The sequence below is a fragment of the Mobula hypostoma genome, chromosome 21 (assembly GCF_963921235.1).
Source record: "Mobula hypostoma chromosome 21, sMobHyp1.1, whole genome shotgun sequence".
Lineage (NCBI taxonomy): Eukaryota > Metazoa > Chordata > Chondrichthyes > Myliobatiformes > Myliobatidae > Mobula > Mobula hypostoma.
Genome location: NC_086117.1, coordinates 27,129,833 through 27,150,053, shown reverse-complemented (window position 1 = coordinate 27,150,053; position 20,221 = coordinate 27,129,833). Strand labels below are relative to the sequence as shown.

Below are 20,221 nucleotides of genomic sequence, written 5' to 3'. Positions count from 1 at the left end.
AATATAGGATGTTTTAAGGAGAAGCTGGAAGATGGGTACAGGAATGGGATATAATGATGTTGTCAAATTAAGTAGAATGGGAAGCATAAACACTAGCACAGATACATGGTCCAGTTTAAGATGGTGCTGCTGAAGTGAGTGACTACTTACTGGCGGTTAGCAAAACACAGAATGCAACTTCATGCTTTATTAATAACACTTTTACTGTAAAGAATTATGGCAAATGATCACCGCAATCAATGAAGGGGCGAAGGAAGGTGAGGCCAAGTCAAGTGTTGAAGCATGCATGCGTGTGTGAGGTAAAGTCGAGGCATGTTCAGGGTGAAGTTGAGGTGAGGTTGAGGCGTATTCGAGGTGAAGTTGAAGAGAGGTCAAGGCAAGTGGCGCAGAGGAGAGGCAGATTTGACCCATCTACCTTAACTGAGAGTGAGGTTCGATCAAACTAAGCGCCGGGCCGATTTCGAAAGTTTGAATACAGGCCGAAATGTGGCGGCCGGCAGGGTTCAGGCCCAGCGTGTGTTGATGCAACAGGGCCTAGGTCTTAGAGCAAGGGATGACCTGATGTTTGGACAATTTAAACACCGGGCCAGATGGATTGAAAAGGCAGGGCTTTGGGACCAGGGGTGCAGCAATTCAAAGTGAGCTTTTGCACTTTATGCTGACTGCAAGAGGTATATTTTACCCCTCGGGAAGATCTGAGTTTTTGTCCCACTCAGCTATCAAGAGTCAGTTGTATGGAAGAATGAACCACAAGTAAGAATCTTCATGAAATGCTTTCCTTTGTCCTTACCATCTCCCTGACCTTCTCCTTCCTCTGTCTCTTGCCTCGGATGACTATACCTAAGTCTCCTACGTGATTGTATTCCATCACCAAACAAACTGACAAAGCTGCTTCCTGCAATGTAAAGCATAAAGGACAAAGTGAAAGACAAAGAATTGGGATTCATCCCTTCTGCCTTACGTTAAAGAAGAAATGTCCTTATGGCAGCTCACAGGGAGCAGTGACACAGTGGCCCATTACTGAACTAGCAATACAAATCCTGGACTTCTGAGATGAAATCAAAGTTAACCACAACAGCAGGAAGATTAAACTTGGTTAATTCAATAACTTGGATTTTTTTAATATATATAAAAAGCAAGTTTCAATAACAGTGACCACAAAATTGCTAGACTTTTATAAAAACCCAGCTGGTTCATTGATGCCCTCCAAGGAAAAATAATTTGTCATCTTTATCTAGTCTGGTCTACAAGTATACTCTGAGTATGCCCGCAGGAAAAAGAACATGAACTCTAATAATAAAATTGACTATGAACTTTGAGAAAGTTCGGTTTATTGTCATATATGGCAGGATGTAATGAATACAATGCAAGGGTATACCACATGCAAATAGGAAGGCAAAAAAAGATAGATTGGCCTTTATTGCCAGAAGACTTGGCTGCAATAAAGGTGTCTTACCTGCAGTTGTGTAGGGCCCTGGTGTCAACACCAAGTGGGATATTGTGTATAGTTTCCTTTTCAAAGGAAGGATATGCCTCCAGCAGAGAATGACAAAGTCAAAATAAATTTACTAGATTGATTGCTGGGATGATGGGATTTATCTGATAAGGAAAGATTAACTGGACTGGGCCATGTTCTTTTTTTCACCCAAACTACAAAAGTTTATTCACACAAAAATATACAAAATACCAACATCAAGTGTTTACAAGACAGTGCACGAATTCGAATTGAATGTGATTATTACAGTCTATAAAACAGTCAATTCCTTGTGGGGGGGGAACCATTCCCGAAAATCCCCCACTGTACCCACATTCTCACTCTCCAAAGGACAACCGGGCCACGAACGTATCCCTAGAAGAGGGGCAGGCAGTCGGCCCGGGCAGAACCCTCGACTGCCCGCCAGCCGCTTGGACCCGTGAATGGCCATCTTGGCCAGGCCCAGGAGCAAGTCCACCTGCAGATCCTCCGAGCGAACCGGAGCACCCCCCCCTCCACCCCCACCCTCACCCTTTTGCACTGGGTGCCTATATATCAGGAGCGCTGAAATGCAACCAAATCAGAGGATCAGCCCCTCCAGATGCTCAGACAGGGGCCGCAACCTCTCACACTCCATATAGAAGCGCGGTACACTGACCTCCCGGCCACCGACTGGACAAGTGGACGGGGTGTCAGAGAACCGACTCAAAAATCTGTTGCTATCCCGTGCGAGACCTTCCACCCCGGGTCCCCAGTGTACTGCGGAAGGAACCGTGCCCGGGGACCACCCCCGCCGCCGAATGGTAAAATAGACCGCCTCGGCGTGTCTGGTCGGCAGAGGAAGGCACGGAGTGAAAGGTGTGCAGGAGCAGCCGGTGAACCGCGAACCGCCCCGGCGAGTCACGGAAAGGCACGGTGGGCATCGCCGCAAAACGGCTCACGTTATGTAGGACCCTCGCCGATTAGCACAGCCAGGACCCCTCCACACTCCCGAACCTCCCCAGCTCCCCCCCCCACCCCCCGCTAGCGCAGGGAAGGGACACCCAGACTGGATGTGACTGAACCCCATACGCGCAACGGCTCTCCGTAAAACCGGAGCAGCCCCCGCAAAGAGGAGCGACTGACGCTTTTGCCCTCCTGCAGGCAGTGCCGCCGGCGGAGAAAGTGCGTCGCCAGCCCATGCCACCCCGGAGGGTGCTCGGTGTGCAGGCTTCTCTGTGTCTGCAAGGTCCAGAGGCGGAGAGCCACCAGCATGCACACCAGCGAATGGCCGCCCTCCGCAATCGGAAGCCTCGGGACCGCAGCACAGGCCCAATGCCTCTTATTGCCCCAGAGAAACCCACCAACCTCCTCTGGGTCCTGGAGACAAACGCGGTGGGTGGGACCAAAGTGACCAGCAGGTACCAGCTCAGGAAGGGAACCAGCCTGGGCCAGGTTCTCTGAAGTTTACAGAAGTGTGAGGGGATCTCAATTCAAAGTACAAAACACCCAGCTGAGAAGGAAATGTTTTCACACAGAGGGTAGTGAATTTTAAGGGTCTGTGAAAATTGAGTAACCAAGTATATTCAAAACCATAGAAACCATAGAACCATAGAAACTACAGCACAGAAACAGGCCTTTTGGCCCTTCTTGGCTGTGCCGAACCATTTTCTGCCTAGTCCCACTGACCTGCACATGGACCATATCCCTCCATACACCTCCCATCCATGTATCTGTCCAATTTATTCTTAAATGTTAAAAAAACCTGCATTTACCACCTCATATGGCAGCTCATTCCATACTCCCAACACTCTCTGTGTGAAGAAGCCCCCCCTAATGTTCCCTTTAAACTTATCCCCCCTCACCCTTAACCCATGTCCTCTGATTTTTGTCTCCCCTTGCCTCAGTGGAAAAAGCCTGCTTGCATTCACTCTATCTATACCCATCATAATTTTATATACCTCTATCAAATCTCCCCTCATTCTTCTACGCTCCAGGGAATAAAGTCCTAACCTATTCAACCTTTCTCTGTAACTGAGTTTCTCAAGTCCCGGCAACATCTTTGTAAACCTTCTCTGCACTCTTTCAACCTTATTTATATCCTTCCTGTAATTTGGTGACCAAAACTGAACACAATACTCCAGATTCAGCCTCACCAATGCCTTATACAACCTCATCATAACATTCCAGCTCTTATACTCAATACTTTGATTAATAAAGGCCAATGTACCAAAAGCTCTCTTTACGACCCTATCTACCTGTGACGACACTTTTAGGGAATTTTGTATCTGTATTCCCAGATCCCTCTGTTCCACTGCACTCCTCAGTGCCTTACCACTAACCCTGTATGTTCTACGTTGGTTTGTCCTTCCAACGTGCAATACCTCACACTTGTCAGTATTAAACTCCATCTGCCATTTTTCAGCCCATTTTTCCAGCTGGTCCCTCTGCAGGCTCTGAAAACCTTCCTCACTGTCTACTACACCTCCAATCTTTGTATCATCAGCAAACTTGCTGATCCAATTTACCACATTATCATCCAGATCATTGATATAGATGACAAATAACAATGGACCCAGCACTGATCCCTGTGGCACACCACTAGTCACAGGCCTCCACTCAGAGAAGCAATTCTCTACCACCACTCTCTGGCTTCTTCCATCGAGCCAATGTCTAGTCCAATTTACCACTGAATTTTCCTAACTAACCTCCCATGCGGGACCTTGTCAAAGACCTTACTGAAGTCCATGTAGACAATAACCACTGCCTTCCCTTCATCCACTTTCCTGGTAACCTCCTCGAAAAACTCCAACAGATTGGTCAAACATGACCTACCACGCACAAAGCCATGTTGACTCTCCCTAATAAGCCCCTGCCTATCCAAATGCTTGTAGATTCTGTCTCTTAGTACTCCCTCCAATAACTTACCTACTACTGGCGTTACACTCACCGGCCTATAATTTCCCGGATTACTTTTCGATCCTTTTTTAAACAACGGAACAACATGAGCCACTCTCCAATCCTCTGGCACTTCACCCGTAGACAGCGACATTTTAAATATTTCTGCCAGGGCCCCCGCAATTTCAACACTAGTCTCCTTCAAGGTCCGAGGGAACACTCTGTCAGGTCCCGGGGATTTATCCCCTTTAATTTTCCTCAAGACAGCAAGCACCTCCTCCTTTTCAATCTGTACAGTTTCCATGGTCTCACTACTTGATTCCCTCAATTCCATAGATTTCATGCCAGCTTCCTTAGTAAATACAGACGCAAAAAACCTATTTAAGATCTCCCCCATTTCCTTTGGTTCCGCACAAAGCCGACCACTCTGATCTTCAAGAGGACCAATTTTATCCCTTACAATCCTTTTGCTCTTAATATACTTGTAAAAGCTCTTTGGATTATCCTTCACTTTGACTGCCAAGGCAACCTCATGTCTTCCTTTAGCCCTCCTGATTTATTTCTTAAGTATTTTCTTGCACTTCTTATACTCCTCAAGCACCTGATTTACCCCCTGTTTCCTATACATTTCATACAACTCCCTCTTCTTCTTTATCAGAGTTGCAGTATCCCTTGAGAACCAAGGTTCCTTATTCCTATTCAATTTGCCTTTAATCCTGACAGGAACATACAAACCCTGCACTCTCAAAATTTCCCCTTTGAAGGCTTCCCACCTACCAATCACATCTTTGCCAGGGAACAACCTGTCCCAATCCACGCTTTTTAGATCCTTTCTCATTTCTTCAAATTTGGCCTTCTTCCAGTTCAGAACCTCAACCCTAGGACCAGATCTATCCTTGTCCATGATCAAATTGAAACTAATGGTGTTATGATCACTGGAACCAAAGTGCTCCCCTACACAGACTTCTGTCATTTGCCCTAATTCGTTTCCTAACAGGAGATCCAATATTGCATCCCCTCTAGTTGGTCCCTCTATATATTGATGTAGAAAACTTTCCTGAACACATCTTACAAACTCTAAACCATCTAGACCCCTAACAGTATGGGAGTCCCAATCAATGTATGGAAAATTAAAATCCCCTACCACCACAACTTTATGTTTCCTGCAGTTGCCTGCTATCTCTCTGCAGATTTGCTCTTCCAATTCTCGTTGACTATTGGGTGGTCTGTAATACAATCCCACTAATGTGGCCATACCTTTCCTGTTTCTCAGCTCCACCCATAAGGACTCAGTAGACAAGCCCTCTAATCTGTCCTGCCTGAGCACTGCTGTAATATTTTCCCTAACAAGCAATGCTACTCCCCCACCTTTCATTCATCTGCCTCGATCACATCTGAAACATTGGAACCCTGGAATATTAAGCTGCCAGTCCTGCCCCTCCTATAGCCAAGTTTCACTAATTGCTACAATGTAGCGATGTGCTACACACAGCGCTAGAATAACCACACGGAATCGGTGAGTTAGAGTTGCGATGAAAGAGATTTATTCAAACTTCGCGGCCCGCTTTAAAGCCTTCCCGTTCCCGCCCTCCCTGGGCGGGACTACTGTGGGGAATGCATATTCCCAGACCCTTTCCGCGCGGGATTTTCCCCCTGCTGGTGAAGATGGCCTGGCGCCCTTTTTGCTGCCGGCCCTCTGCCTGTGCGCGCTGTTTCGTGAGCCGGTTCGTGGGTGCCAGAAAGTGGGTCGCCACATAACCCCCCCCCCCCGCCAGAACCGGCGATACCTCCCCCAATGTCCACAGTCTGGATCGGCCTCTGTTTGGGAGGTCTGCCCCTGCGCCGTGGTGCCTGAGCCTGGACCGGTTGCGCCAAGTCCACATGAGCCGGTTTGAGTCGGTCCACCGTGAAAACCTCCTCTCTCCCCCCAATGTCCAGCACGAACGTGGACCCGTTGTTCCTGATCACCTTAAACGGCCCCTCGTAGGGCCGCTGTAGCGCTGCCCGGTGTCCGCCCCGTCGTACAAAAAGAAACTCAGTTCTGCAGGTCTTTGGGTACGCAGGTCGGGCTCTGTCCGTGCTGTGAAGTGGGTATGGGGGCCAGGTTACCGAGCCTCTCCCGTAGTCTGTCCAGGACTGCTGTGGGTTCTTCCTCTTGCCCCCTTGGGGCTGGTATGAACTCTCCTGGGACGACCAGGGGCGCGCCGTACACCAAATCGGCCGACGAGGTGTGTAGATCCTCTTTGGTCGCCGTGCGGATTCCGAGCAGGACCCAGGGAAGTTCGTCCACCCAGTTAGGCCCCTCCAGGCGGGCCATGAGAGCCGATTTCAGGTGACGGTGGAAGCGCTCCACTAGTCCGTTCGACTGTGGGTGGTAGGCAGTTGTGTGGTGTAGCTGTGTTCCTAAAAGACTGGCCATAGCCGACCACAGGCTGGAGGTGAACTGGGCGCCCCTGTCGGAGGTAATGTGGGCCGGTTCCCCAAAGCGTGCTACCCAGGTTGCGATCAGTGCTCGGGCGCAGGATTCGGAGGTGGTGTCGCTGAGCGGGACTGCCTCTGGCCATCTGGTGAACCGGTCTATCATAGTTAGGAGGTACCGCGCTCCTCGTGACACTGGCAGGGGCCCCACGATATCCACATGGATGTGGTCGAACCTCCGGCGGTGGGTTCGAACCGCTGCGGTGGAGCCTTGGTGTGCCGCTGCACCTTGGCCGTTTGGCACTGCATGCACGTTTTGGCCCATTCACTGACCTGCTTACGAAGTCCATGCCACAGGAACCTGTTGGAGACCAGCCGGACAGTTGTCCTGATGGAGGGGTGCGCTAAGTTGTGAATGGATTCGAACACCCGCCGGCGCCAGGCTGCTGGGACGACGGGGCGGGGTTGGCCAGTAGCTACGTCACATAGTAGGGTCCTCTCACCTGGGCCTACGGGGAGGTCTTGGAGCTGCAAACTGGAGACTGCAGTCCTGTAACTGGGGATCTCATCGTCTGTCTGCTGTGCCTCTGCCAGCGCTGCATAGTCCACCCCCTGGGACAGGGCCTGTATGGTCGGTGTGGAAAGTGCGTCTGCCACGACGTTGTCCTTTCCCGAGACATGCCGGATGTCCGTCGTGTACTCGGAGATGTAGGACAGATGTCGCTGCTGGCGGGACGACCAGGGGTCGGACACCTTAGTGAACGCAAAGGTAAGCGGTTTGTGGTCTGTGAACGCGGTGAAGGGCCTACCTTCTAAGAAGTACCTGAAATGCCGGATTGCCAGGTATAGTGCCAATAGCTCCCGGTCGAAAGCACTGTATTTGAGTTCGGGTGGACGTAGGTGTTTGCTGAAGAACGCCAGGGGTTGCCAGCGACCCTCGATGAGTTGTTCCAGCACTCCACCGACTGCTGTGTTGGATGCGTCCACCGTGAGGGCAGTAGGAACGTCTGTTCTGGGGTGCACTAGCATCGCGGCGTTTGCCAAGGCTTCTTTGGTTTTAACGAAAGCGGTTGCGGCCTCTTCGTTCCAGGTAATGTCCTTGCCCTTACCCGACATTAGAGTGAACAAGGGGCGCATGGTTCGGGCTGCTGAGGGAAGGGCTGCTGAGGGAAGGAAACGGTGGTAGAAATTCACCATACCCACGAATTCCTGCAAGCCTTTGATTGTGTTGGGTCGGGGGAAGTGGCGGACAGCGTCTACCTTGGCGAGCGGGGGTCTTTAGTAATCCTGTGGCCCAGGAAGTCGATGGTGTCGAGTCCGAACTGGCATTTGGCTGGATTGATTGTAAGGCCGAATTCACTCAGGCGGGAGTAGAGCTGGCGGAGGTGGGACAGATGCTCCTGCCGACTACTGCTGGCTATGAGGATGTCGTCCAAATAGATGAATGCAAAGTCCAGGTCGCGTCCCACCACGTCCATTAGCCGCTGGAAAGTCTGTGCGGCATTCTTTAGACCAAACGGCATTCGGAGGAATTCGAAAAGTCCTAACGGGGTGATAAGTGCTGTTTTGGGGATGTCGTCCGGATGTACAAGGATTTGATGGTATCCCCGGACGAGGTCTACCTTGAATGTGCGGCACAGGGTAGCGGTCTGGCGTTGTAGCCTCGTTCAGTCTGCGGTAGTCACCGCATGGTCTCCAGCCCCCCGTTGCCTTGGGCACCATGTGAAGGGGGGAGGCCCATGGGCTGTCGGACCGTCGTATGATCCCTAATTCCTCCATCTTCTTGAACTCCTCCTTCGCCAGTCGGAGCTTGTCCGGGGGAAGCCTTCGAGCACGGGCGTGGAGGGGTGGTCCCTGGGTCGGGATGTGGTGTCTGGGCATGGCTGCCGTGAACTGCGGTGTCAGTACTGATGGGAAATCCGCCAGGACCCTGGTGAATTCATCGTCGGACAGCGTGATGGAGTCCAGGTGTGGGGCTGGCAACTTGGCTTCACCCAGGGAGAACGTTTGAAAAGTCTTGGCGTGGACTAATCGCTTCCCTTGCAAGTCGACCAGCAGGCTGTGGGCTCGTAGAAAATCTGTCCCCAGCAGTGGTTGGGCCACGGCGGCCAGTGCGAAGTCCCACGTGAACCGGCTGGAGCTGAACTGTAGCCGCACCGTGCGGGTGCCGTAGGTTCGTATTGTGCTGCCATTAGCGGCCCACAGGGTGGGTCCCGGTTCTCTGTTGCGGGTGTCGTAACTCGTTGGAGGTAAGACGCTGATCTCCGCTCCGGTGTCGACCAAAAAGCGGCGTCCCGACTGCTTGTCCCAGACGTACAGGAGGCTGTCCTGCTGGCCCGCCGCCGTAGCCATCAGCGGTGGCTGGCCCTGGCGTTTCCTGGGAATTTGCAGGGTGGTCTGCAGCGGCGGGCCTCTGTGCCCCACCGCTGGTGGTAGAAACACCATTGTTCGTTGGGCTCCTCACTCCCGTCGCCGGGTTTTGTAGGCTCTGCTGCCGGGCCTGGTCTGGTCTGGCGTTGGGCACGCGGTTTGGTGATCTGTGCGACGGATGCCCCTCTCTCTTTCCTGGCATTACACAGCACATCTGCTCGGGCCGCCACCTCCCGGGGGTTGCTGAAATCTGCGTCGGACAGCAGCAGGCATATGTCCTCGGGCAGTTGCTCTAGGAACGCCTGCTCAAACATGAGGCAGGGTTTGTGTCCTTCAGCCAGGGCCAGCATCTCGTTCATTAATGCTGACGGCGGCCTGTCTCCCAAACCATCCAGGTGCATTAAGCGGCGTGCTCGTTCGCGCCGTGAGAGTCCGAAAGTCCTTATGAGCAGGGCTTTGAATGCTGTGTATTTGCCGTCCTCCGGGGGCGACTGTATAAACTCCTCAACTTGTGCAGCAGTCTCCTGGTCGAGGGAGCTCAGCACGTAGTAGTAGCGAGTGGACTCCGAGGTTATCTGCCGAATGTGGAATTGTGCTTCTGCTTGTTCGAACCATAAATGGAGTCTGAAACGTCGACTGCGCCTCTTCCTATAGATGCTGCTTGGCCTGCTGCGTTCACCAGCAACTTTGATGTATGTTGCGTCCAGAAGCTTGGCAGTTTTAACGAAACTGCGTGAACAGATGCAGCGTCGGTCATCTCTGGTCCAAATATCGTTTGGGCCGTCGGGGTCACCAATTGTAGCGATGTGCTACACACAGCGCTAGAATAACCACACGGAGTCGGTGAGTTAGAGTTGCGATGAAAGAGATTTATTCAAACTTCGCGGCCCGCTTTAAAGCCTTCCCGTTCCCGCCCTCCCTGGGCGGGACTGCTGTGGGGAATGCATATTCCCAGACCCTTTCCGCGCGGGATTTTCCCCCTGCTGGTGAAGATGGCCTGGCGCCCTTTTTGCTGCCGGCCCTCTGCCTATGCGCGCTGTTTCGTGAGCCGGTTTGTGGGTGCCAGAAAGTGGGTCGCCACAACAACATCATAATTCCACGTGTCAATCCACGCCCTCAACTCATCCGCCTTCCCTGCAATACTCCTAGCATTGAAATATATACACCTCAGAAGATTTTTACCACCACTCACAACCCTTCTATCAGCGGATTTGCTTAAACTTTCAACATCATTTATTTTCACCCCAGCCACACTGTCAGCTCTGGCACTCTGGTTCCCATCCCCCTGCAAATCTAGTTTAAAGCCTCCCCAATAGCACTAACAAACCTCCCTGAAAGGATATTGGTCCCCCTGTGGTTTAAGTGTAACCCGTCTCTCTTGTACAGGTCCCACCTGCCCCAGAAGAGGTCCCAATGATCCTGAAATCTGAAACCCTGCCCCCTACACCAGTTCCTCAGCCACTTGTTCCTCCTCCAGAGCATCCTATTCCTACCCTCACTGGCACCTAGCACAGGTAGCAATCCTGAGATTACCACCCTTGAGGTCCTGCTTTTCAACTTCCTACCAAGCTCTCTATACTCACTGTCCAGGACCTCTTCACTCTTCCTTGCTGTCATTGGTACCGATGTGCACTACGACAGCTGGCTGGTTACCCTCCCATCTCAGAATGTCATGCAATCGATCAGAGACATCCTTGACCCTGGCACCTGGAAGGCAACAAACCATCCTGGATTCTCTGTCACGACCACAGAACCTTCTATCTGCACCTCTAACTATCGAGTCCCCTATCACTACCTACTCTTTTCCCCCCTCCCTTCTGCATTGCAGAGCCAGACTCAGTACCAGAGATCCGGCTACTGCAGCTAGTCCCAGGTAAGTCATTCCCCCCAACAGTATCCAATGCGGTATACTTGTTGTTGAGGGGAATGGCCACAGGGGAACCCTGCTCTGCCTGCCCTTTCCTCTTCCCTCACCTGACGGTGACCCAATTACCTGTGCGCTGCTCCTTTGGCATAGCTACCTCCCTGAAGCTACCATCTGTAAACTCCTCATTCTCCCGAATGATCCGGAGATCAACCAGCTCCTGCTCCAGTTCCCTAACGCGGTTTGTCAGGAGCTGCAGCTGGATGCACTTCTTGCAGGTGTCGTTGTCAGGGACACCAGAGGTCTCCCTGACTTCCCATATCCTGCAAGAGGAGCAGATGTTCAGGTACTAAGGAAATCAAAGGATTTGTGGTTAGAATCACAGACAAGAGAAAATCTGCAGACGCTGGAAACACACACAAAATGCTGGAGGAACTCAGCAGGCCAGGTAGCATCTATGGAAAAGAGTAAACAGTACAACGTTTTGGGCTGAGACCCTTCATCAGGCAGTCTTAGCCAGAAATGTCAACTCTTTTCCATAGGTACTGCCTGGCCTGCTGAGTTCCTCCAGCATTTGATATGAGATTAGTACAGGATTGTGGGGCTGAGGTAAAAAGATCTTGATGGGCAAATGGCCCACCTATGTTTCTTCTATATTCTCAAGATCCTGTTGATATGAATCTACCTTAGTTTAGATTCGCCTGTCAATGACAGTACTCACGGAAATGACTATTGAACAGACCTTTTAGAAACAAGGACCCATCTTCATGCCAAGAGCCTCTGCACTGTTTCGTGAGGCAGGGTACAAATGTGCTAAATAGATGGATTCAGAAAAGAAATGGCAAATCAGAATTGAGGCCATCAGCAGTAGCAGAATTGTATTCCACCACAAATGGTAACCTCAAAGACTTACATTTCCTTAATATTCAGTTTCATCAAACCAGAGTTCAATAAACAAAGCCAGGCAGAGTTAAAATTGATGAAACCCCAAACACAGGAGTTTGATCATCAACAAACACAATGTAATAGGCACACTTGAGTGAAAGGCTCAGAGATCAGATGGGGATGAATAATTTAAAAAAGCTCCTAAAGGAGGAACCTCGAGGAACATTCCCTCCTAATTGATGTGGAGCTCAGCAGGTGAGCGCCAAATTTGCAAACATATTCAGCCTTGGCTTTTTCTCTAAGCTCATCACAAAAGCCTGTCTTCAGCAAATTTGATTCTCACCACTCCATATATTAAAAATAGCAGCTGAGTACACTGGAACAACAAAGGCTATGGGACCAGTCAACATCCTGCCTGAACTTACACTCCAGAACTAACTCATCTCTCACCAAACTGGTCCGATAGTTACAAGTCCTGATGAAGGGTCTCGGCCCAAAACGTCACCTGTTCACTCTTTTCTATAGACACTGCTTGGCCTGCTGAGTTCCTCCAGTATTTTGTGTGTGTGGCTTTGGATTTCCAGCATCTGTAGATTTTTTTTGTGTTTGTCCAGTAGTTATAACACTGGCATCCACATAACAATGCAGAACATTGCCCATGTGTCTTCCATTCACCAAAAGCAGGACAAATTCAATTCAGTAGCTACCATCCAACAGTCTTCTCCCAATCATTTAACTAGTGACAATTGCAAAATTTTGGCATACAAGGAGATCCTGATATCATTGTGCACCAGTCACTGAAACCAAGTGTGCAGCAGGCTGAGGGTAGCAGACACCAACAGAATCAACAAACTCATTCGTAAGGCCAGTGATGTTGTGGGGATGGAACTGGACTCTCTGACGGTGGTGTCTGAAAAGAGGATGCTGTCCAAGTTGCATGCCATCTTGGACAATGTCTCCCATCCACTACATAATGTACTGGTTGGGCACAGGAGTACACTCAGCCTGAGACTCATTCCACCGAGATGTAACACAGAGCGTCATAGGAAGTCATTCCTGCCTGTGGCTATCAAACTTTACAACTCCTCCCTTGGAGGGTCAGATACTTCAAGCCAATAGGCTGGTCCTGGACTTATTTCCATCTGGCATAATTTACTTATTTTTATTTAATTATTTATTGTTTTAAATTGCTATATTTATACTCTATTTTTGGTTGGTGCAACTGTAACGAAACCCAATTTCCCTTGGGATCAATAAAGTATGTCTATCTATCTAAACAGTTAAGAAGGAAAATGGCATACTGGCTATTTTTATGAAGAACAAGACACGATCTTATTGATATGTACAAAATGCTGATACAGTTTGACAGACTTGGTGTTTCTCCTGGTTGGCTCTAGAACCAGAGGTCATAATCTCAAGATATTTAGGACTGGGGAACTATTTCATATACTCACAGGTGGTGACGCTCAAAAATTCTCTACCACAGAGGCCAGGTCACTGAATGAGATAAATACATTTGAAGACACAAAAAGATATAGGGTAGCAAGGTGGAATTTGGTATCAAGATAGAGGATTACAGAGCAGATGAAGGGCCGAATGGCCTTCCCATGCTCCTATTCTTCTGCTTTCCTTCTTTATATAAGAAACGTGGCTGAAGATGCTGTGAAAAGTATTATCGAACAGCACTTAATCTCTAATAAACTATTCATTCACATCCAGTTTGGCCAGGGCCAGATCCGTTTTAGACTGTTTCGTATAGATGTGTTCAATGGTGAGAAGGGCTTTGCCTGTGATGGACTGGGCTGTATCCAACACTTTTTGAAGACTTTCCCATTCTTGGGTATTGGTTTTCCATATAGGCAGTGATGCAACCAGTCAGGATATTCTCCATGGTGCATCCATAGAAGTTTGTCAAAGTTTCAGATGACATGCTGAATCTGTGCAAACTTCTAAGTCGAGGCACTGTTGTGCCTTATGTGCTGGTCCCAGGACAGATCCTCTGATATGAGAATGCTGAGGAATTTAAAGTTACTGGTCCTCTCCACCTCCAACCCCCTAAGCAGGACTGGCTCATGGACCTCCTGTAGTCAATAATCAGCTCTTTAGTTCTGCTGACATTGTGTGAGAGGCTTTGAGATGATTGTGCACCATTCATCAGCACTGTGACTGAATCCTGAAAATCTGTGTTCAACAACTGCTGTTCAACAATATCGTATCTGTTAACTAGGGGGCCGTGCACAATCCTGATTTGATGGAGACAGCCGTGAGAAGCACGGAGGAACACCTGGAGTAACTTCTCAAATGCCCACTTCGCTGCCGCTGCTACTGTGCGATCGAGAATCTCCGGAGGGGAAGGCCCCAAATCCTCGGATTTGCCTAATGCCTGTTGCCGGGGCTGGGGTCAAAGCACTCGACAGAGATGGTGCTCGGTGCTGGAGAGCTGGTTGGAGTCTCGGAGTTTTTGGACGGACTCGGAGTCAGACTGTGGTTGGATGCTTCCGGGATGCTGCATCGGCAAGTTGGCGGCGCTGGAGGTTCACCATCTGCGTGAGATGATGGGACTTTCAACAGACTTTGAGACTTTTACCATGCCATTGTCTGTTCTTATCAAATTACGGTATTGCTTTGCACTGTTGTAACTATATGTTATAATTATGTGGTTTTTGTTAGTTTTTAAGTCGATTTGTCATGTGTTTCTGTGATATTCTGGGAAAACATTGTATCATTTCTTAATGCATGCATTACTAAATGACAATAAAAGAGGACTGTGTGTCCTCATAATCTAATCTAACCTACAATTTAAGAAGATTGCTCCCCTAACTTCCAAGGAGGAATTAAGGGTTGTTAAAAAAACACAATAATGCCTGCATTCTGAATCTTGAAAGGCAAATAAATAAAAGGACTCCCAACTCCCCAAGTGACTCATTTGAAGGATGATAGAATATCCTCCACCTGATTAGATAAGTGGAGTTCCCTTCTCACTAAAGAGCACGGCATTATTCAGGACCAAGTTGTTCATATAACCACATCCATCAGTCTAAATGTTTACTCCCTCCAGAACTGCTGCACCAGAGCAACCAGGACTATTTCTACAGCAGCTCCCAAAAACACAACCTCCACCATCAAGAAGAACAAGGCCAGCCATATCAAAGGGCTCTCCTTCAAGCTGCACATCGCTATTACTTTACAATTATTGTGTTTAAATTCTGGAATCTCCAACTCCACAATTTAATGGGAATATCTTTGCCAGAAGTAATGAGGATTCAAGAAGACAGCTCAAGAGCAACTTAGTTTGAGGAGGCAAATTTTAACCCTGTGACTGCGTCCTATAAGCAAACAAAAAAGCTACACTACTGTCAAGCAGGGTAGCTACATAGTTTTCACACAGTGAGATGTAGAGTCAAATCATGGGTTCCTTTGGTGATAGTTCAATGATAAGTATTGTCACATTATAATCAAGAATGTTGCCTGTTCCTTTTTTTTAAAAAAATCACTCCAGGAGATAGAACTTCAGGTTAACATATGGTCAGAGGATGTCTGCATACCTACATAACTTGAATTAAGGGTATCAGGCTGGATTACGTGCTCAATATTCTGAAACAGGACTCACCCTCAATTTTTCAATGTCAGAGCAAGGTGAGGGGAGAATAGTTGCTGATTTGAGTAAAGACGTGAGCAGGATAAGTTGAAGTGCAAGGGAGATGAAAGTATTGATGCTGGCATTAATGCAGTCAAGGTTGGAGGTGACAGAGGCACAGTAATGGGAAGAAAGTGAATGTGCCCCTGCTACTTGCCTGGGGCTTCAAATAGACAGTTCACCAAGTACCAGATATCAAACCAACTCTGTGCATACGATATTACACAGAGTAAAGCTTTTCCTGACAAAAAGTATGATTACAACTTTTGTTTCTGTTTCAGATACCCATTACCTACACATTTTTGATTTTTATGTTTACAAGTGAGGCATTACATTCCATACCTCTTTATTCCAGGCAACAAAGATCTCCTTGTATTTACAAATATTTGCATGCTGCAGGTCCAACAGGAACATGGCCTGAAAGGAGAAGAAGTTACAAGTAAAGAAGTCAAAAACGTATCAAAGTTGTATTAAAGTTCTTATTGTCAACTGGATTTTGGCCATGATTTCCATTTGGCTCACACGCTTGTCATCATCACTGACGAAACCCACCAGCAACTCGAACCCAACTGCCCCCCAACTGAACAAGTTAGTTACTAGAATCTTTTCCACACGGACAATATAAAGGAGAAGCATCACACCCAAGTATCAAATTCCTCCACAGGACAGCGTTCCCTCTACAATAGCAACACAACAGACTGTAGATGCTGAAAAAAACTCAGCATGTCAGGCAGCATCTGTGGAGGGAAATGGTTTGGGTGGAGACCCTTTCATCTGGGCTAATATCAAAACCATCCAGGTGAAAGATCTTGACGCAAAACGTCCACTGTCTATTCCCAACATAAATGTTACCTGACCCACTTTCGGCTAGCTCTGCTCTGTCCCATCAACCTGGCATGTGCCCAACATGCAGTGCTCCGACACGTGGCTAGAATTTGCTGCCTAAAACGAATTTGCTCTTGAAAAGGTAGTGTGCTGCTTCCTTGAATCCTCATGTACCCCTCACCAACTGCTATTGCATATTATCTACTGAATGCTGTACTGTTGTACTGCAGTCTATCAAACAAATACCACTGACTGTAAAAGAATGACTGCTGCACTATCTGCCAAACACTGAATGTAATAGTAGTCACCCAGCACTGAGCACCACTCCATCACTAACGTGTTGCACGTTGCCACTGCAGGTGTCATGTGTTGATCACTGTGTAATACACTACCCACCCTGCCATTAACTCCTGGGTGCTCTGCAGATTACAGAGCAGATACAACCATCGTTGGGCGATAACCTCGAGTGAAATGCCGGGAAGATCACCCATCACAATACATGGCTTTTCTTAACCACACTAAAGCCCTTGACTTCAAAAAGAGGGACACCGAAGCACACGCCTCAAAGTCAGCTGTCCACAGAAACTCTAACCAAAGAGCCCAACTCAGACCAGTCTCAAACGAGGCTGCGTCCATGCCCGATATTTTCAACTTCTGCCATCACAATGCTGCACCTCATTTCCAATAAGCTTCCCAGAGGACTGGAGTAAAGGGAAACCACCCAGCTTATGGCTGATTCCCAGCACCAGGATCACGCAGCCCCAGCAGGTGAGCTGACGTAGGCAGCCGGTACTTGTGTTTGTGCACACTTGGAGGCCAAACTCCAACCAGAGTGACTGGGTTCCACTCAGTCTGGACTTGTTTACTGCAGCATATGAAAGGACAGGGCTTACACTCAACAACAGCAAGACAAAAGCTCCCCTCCCAACTTTCCTCTAACCTTGAACATTCACAGCAGGACCCCAGAAAAAGAACTGAACATCTTCTTTCGTCTCAGGAGCCGCCTGGCAACAATGATATACTTCAATAATGAAGTTCATCACCACCTTCAAAGCACCAGCACAGCCTTTGGACGATGAACGAAAAAGGGTGTCTGAAGATTCAGACCTCTGACCAGGTGCAAAGCACCAGTGACCCCTGCTTTCCTGTATGCTTCTGATCCCTGCACTGCCTGCAGCAGGTGGTTCAAGGCACTGGGAATACACCGCCAATGGTGTCCCTACAAACTGCTCCAGATCCGCTGGAAAGACCGGTGAACCGACATCAGCGTCCTCTCCCTGGCTAACATTCCCAGCATTCCGCCAGGGCAGTGTAGCAGTTAACGTGATGCTATTACATCTCGGGGGGGGGGGGTTGGAGTTCAGAGCTTAATCCCGACGTCCTCTGCGAGGAGTCTGTACGTCCTCCTCGTGGAACACATGGGTTTTCCCCAGGAGCTCTGGTTTCCTCCCACAGTCCAATGACGTGTCGTACTGGGCAGGTCAATGGTCATTGTACATTGTCCCACGATGAGGTTAGTGTTAAATCGGGGTTGTCAGGGGTTGCTGGGGTGGTGCTGTCTGAAGGGCTGGAAGGGCTTACTCCGCACTGTATCAATCAATCAATCAATCAATAACATTTAGTCATTCCATTCATCAAAGATCCAATACCAGAGATTCCATCTGCACAGACAGAGCTTTCCAGGTAAACAGCAGAGAACGTTAGAGAATGTGCTCAGAGCTTCCTTGAAAGAAAAGCAACATTTCCACTGACTCCTGGGAATCACAGGAGTAATGGAAGAGCAGTTGGCATGGTATAGGGAATGCCTGATCCGTTAGCCAGGAGCGCACAGAAGCCCAGCACCAACTGGTAGAAAGAATGATTCACTCCTTAATCTGCTCACCCAGCACCCCATCAGAACCTGCCAGTCTGTCTGCAGTTCCCACAGTGGCTTCAATTGTTAATAAACTCGGGAACTGTGTAGCTCGGGTGGTTGGTGGTTGGGTTGAGTTGTTCTCTGATCCAGGTAATCCAATTGCAAATGTCTCATCGCCATACCAGGAGACTTCATCAATGCGCTGTTTACTTGCGGCAACCACAAATTAACACAACGCACCACTGATGTCCCCTCGTATGGCGACGAAATGCTTGCAAATGACTTTGCAAAGGTCGGAGAACAACTCAACCCAACCAGTGGCTGCAATAGTCACCTCGCAGCCCACAGAAATGGAATGGAAGCAAATCATCTTGAATCCTGAGGGAATGCCCATGAAGAACAGAGGGAGACCAGACCACTGTAGCTTGCTCCATTATGCAATATACTATGCCTGTGGCAAATCATACACTAACTGTTGCATCCTATTGTACAATAACTGTTGTGTACTTACTTCCCTTACGGTTTTGTTGGCCATTGCCTCATCCATGCATTCAACCTGTTTTCACAAGGTGAGTAAAAAAAAAGGTAAATGGTGAAGGCCAGGTACCTGAGACTGTATCAAGCAATAAAATTATTTGAGATGAACAAGAATTTTCCTTTAATGAAGCAAATCGTATCCATTCCTGCTGCTCTCATTATCTGCTAGGAAGCCCAAATCCAGCTTCAATAAACAATGGAAATGGAGTTCAAATATCCAGTTTGAGCATCTAGCTTCACAAAGCAAGAAGGAAGAAAGGGCCAAATCCCACATGGCAGGATATGGGGAGAAGTTCTTTCCCATAGGTAACACCATCAGAAGAAAAGCACAGTGCAGAACGTCAAGATAAGGAAAATCTTTGTTTTGCTAAGATTGTAGAGAGATTTTTGAGAGACCTCGTTTACCTAATGATGCGTGCACTGGTCTTGGAGTTAGTGCGTCATAGATTCACTCTGTTAATTCCTGGGATGAGGAGCTGCCCCGTGATTAAGGAAGATCAGCCATATTTGGTGCAGTCAGAGGAAGAGGTACTGACAAAGTAAATGTTGAGAATCTGTCCTGTGTAGAAAGTGTAGAACTAGAGGGCATGTTTTCAAGATAAGTAGTCAGCTGTTTAGGACTGAGATGAAGAGTTTTTTTTTATACGCACAAAGTTTTAAATCTTTAGAAAACTCTATCTCAAATTGGTGCTCGATCAATACAAAGTAGAGTGATATTCAAAGACAATTAGGGAACATTGGCGAGGAAGGGAACGTGACCGATCGTGATGCTCAAACCAACAGTTTACAAGGGAAAGGATTGGTCTTTCTTAATGATATTGGCTCAAAGAGCTTCATGAGGTGATGCCTGTTCTAATCTTTCCATACAGACCAAAGCCTCGGCGTTACCACGGGAAAACAAGGCTTACCATCTTGACAAGCACTTTCGTGTTATCTTTCGTGTGTTTCATCATTTGCAGAGCCCCATGAGCGTCCTGCGAAACTATTTCCAGAAACTAGAATTAACGTGGGCGGAGGGAAACAATAGACAAAAAAGGTGGAATTATTAATGACTAATTGGAATTTATTGAATAAACCGTTAACATCACATACTAAAAAGTTGAATAAGACAAGAAATCAGAGAAAAAAAAACAATGTGAAGTGCAGGCTAAATTACCTTGTAGTTCTCCATCGGGTCCAAAGCGAGCACCAACGCCCCCCGCCCCCAGCCCCACCTTGTTTACTCGTCGCCCGGGAAACCGGTGGGGCGCCCTAAACAGGTTTAAAAAATACTTAAAACCACTCTCATCCAAATCATTCCCCCCTCTCCCCCCAACGGGATTCGAGAATATTATAACATAAACAAGTTTCCGAAGATCGGCGTGTGGTTGTTACTGCACATGGTGGGGACAGAGGGGTGTGATCCCGGGCGGGCTGAAGTTTTTGTGGGGGTCTTTGCAAGAGTTAATACGTACCCAACTTGGCATGATACGCGATTTA

At 48.3% G+C, this 20,221-nt stretch overlaps 1 protein-coding gene across 1 annotated transcript in view; it reads right to left on the bottom strand.

Moving 5' to 3' along the window:
• Positions 1–19,913, bottom strand: part of LOC134359645 (serine/threonine kinase-like domain-containing protein STKLD1) — a 48,044-nt gene extending 28,131 nt beyond the window's left edge. Inside the window, exons 1-5 of the mRNA XM_063073140.1 lie at positions 19,899–19,913; positions 19,651–19,737; positions 18,717–18,761; positions 15,868–15,942; positions 791–895 (exon numbers count right to left, since the gene is read on the bottom strand). Coding sequence (XP_062929210.1) covers positions 791–895; positions 15,868–15,942; positions 18,717–18,761; positions 19,651–19,737; positions 19,899–19,913 — 327 coding nt within the window. The remainder of the gene's footprint in view (positions 1–790; positions 896–15,867; positions 15,943–18,716; positions 18,762–19,650; positions 19,738–19,898) is intronic.
• Between the last annotated feature and the right edge of the window lie 308 nt (positions 19,914–20,221).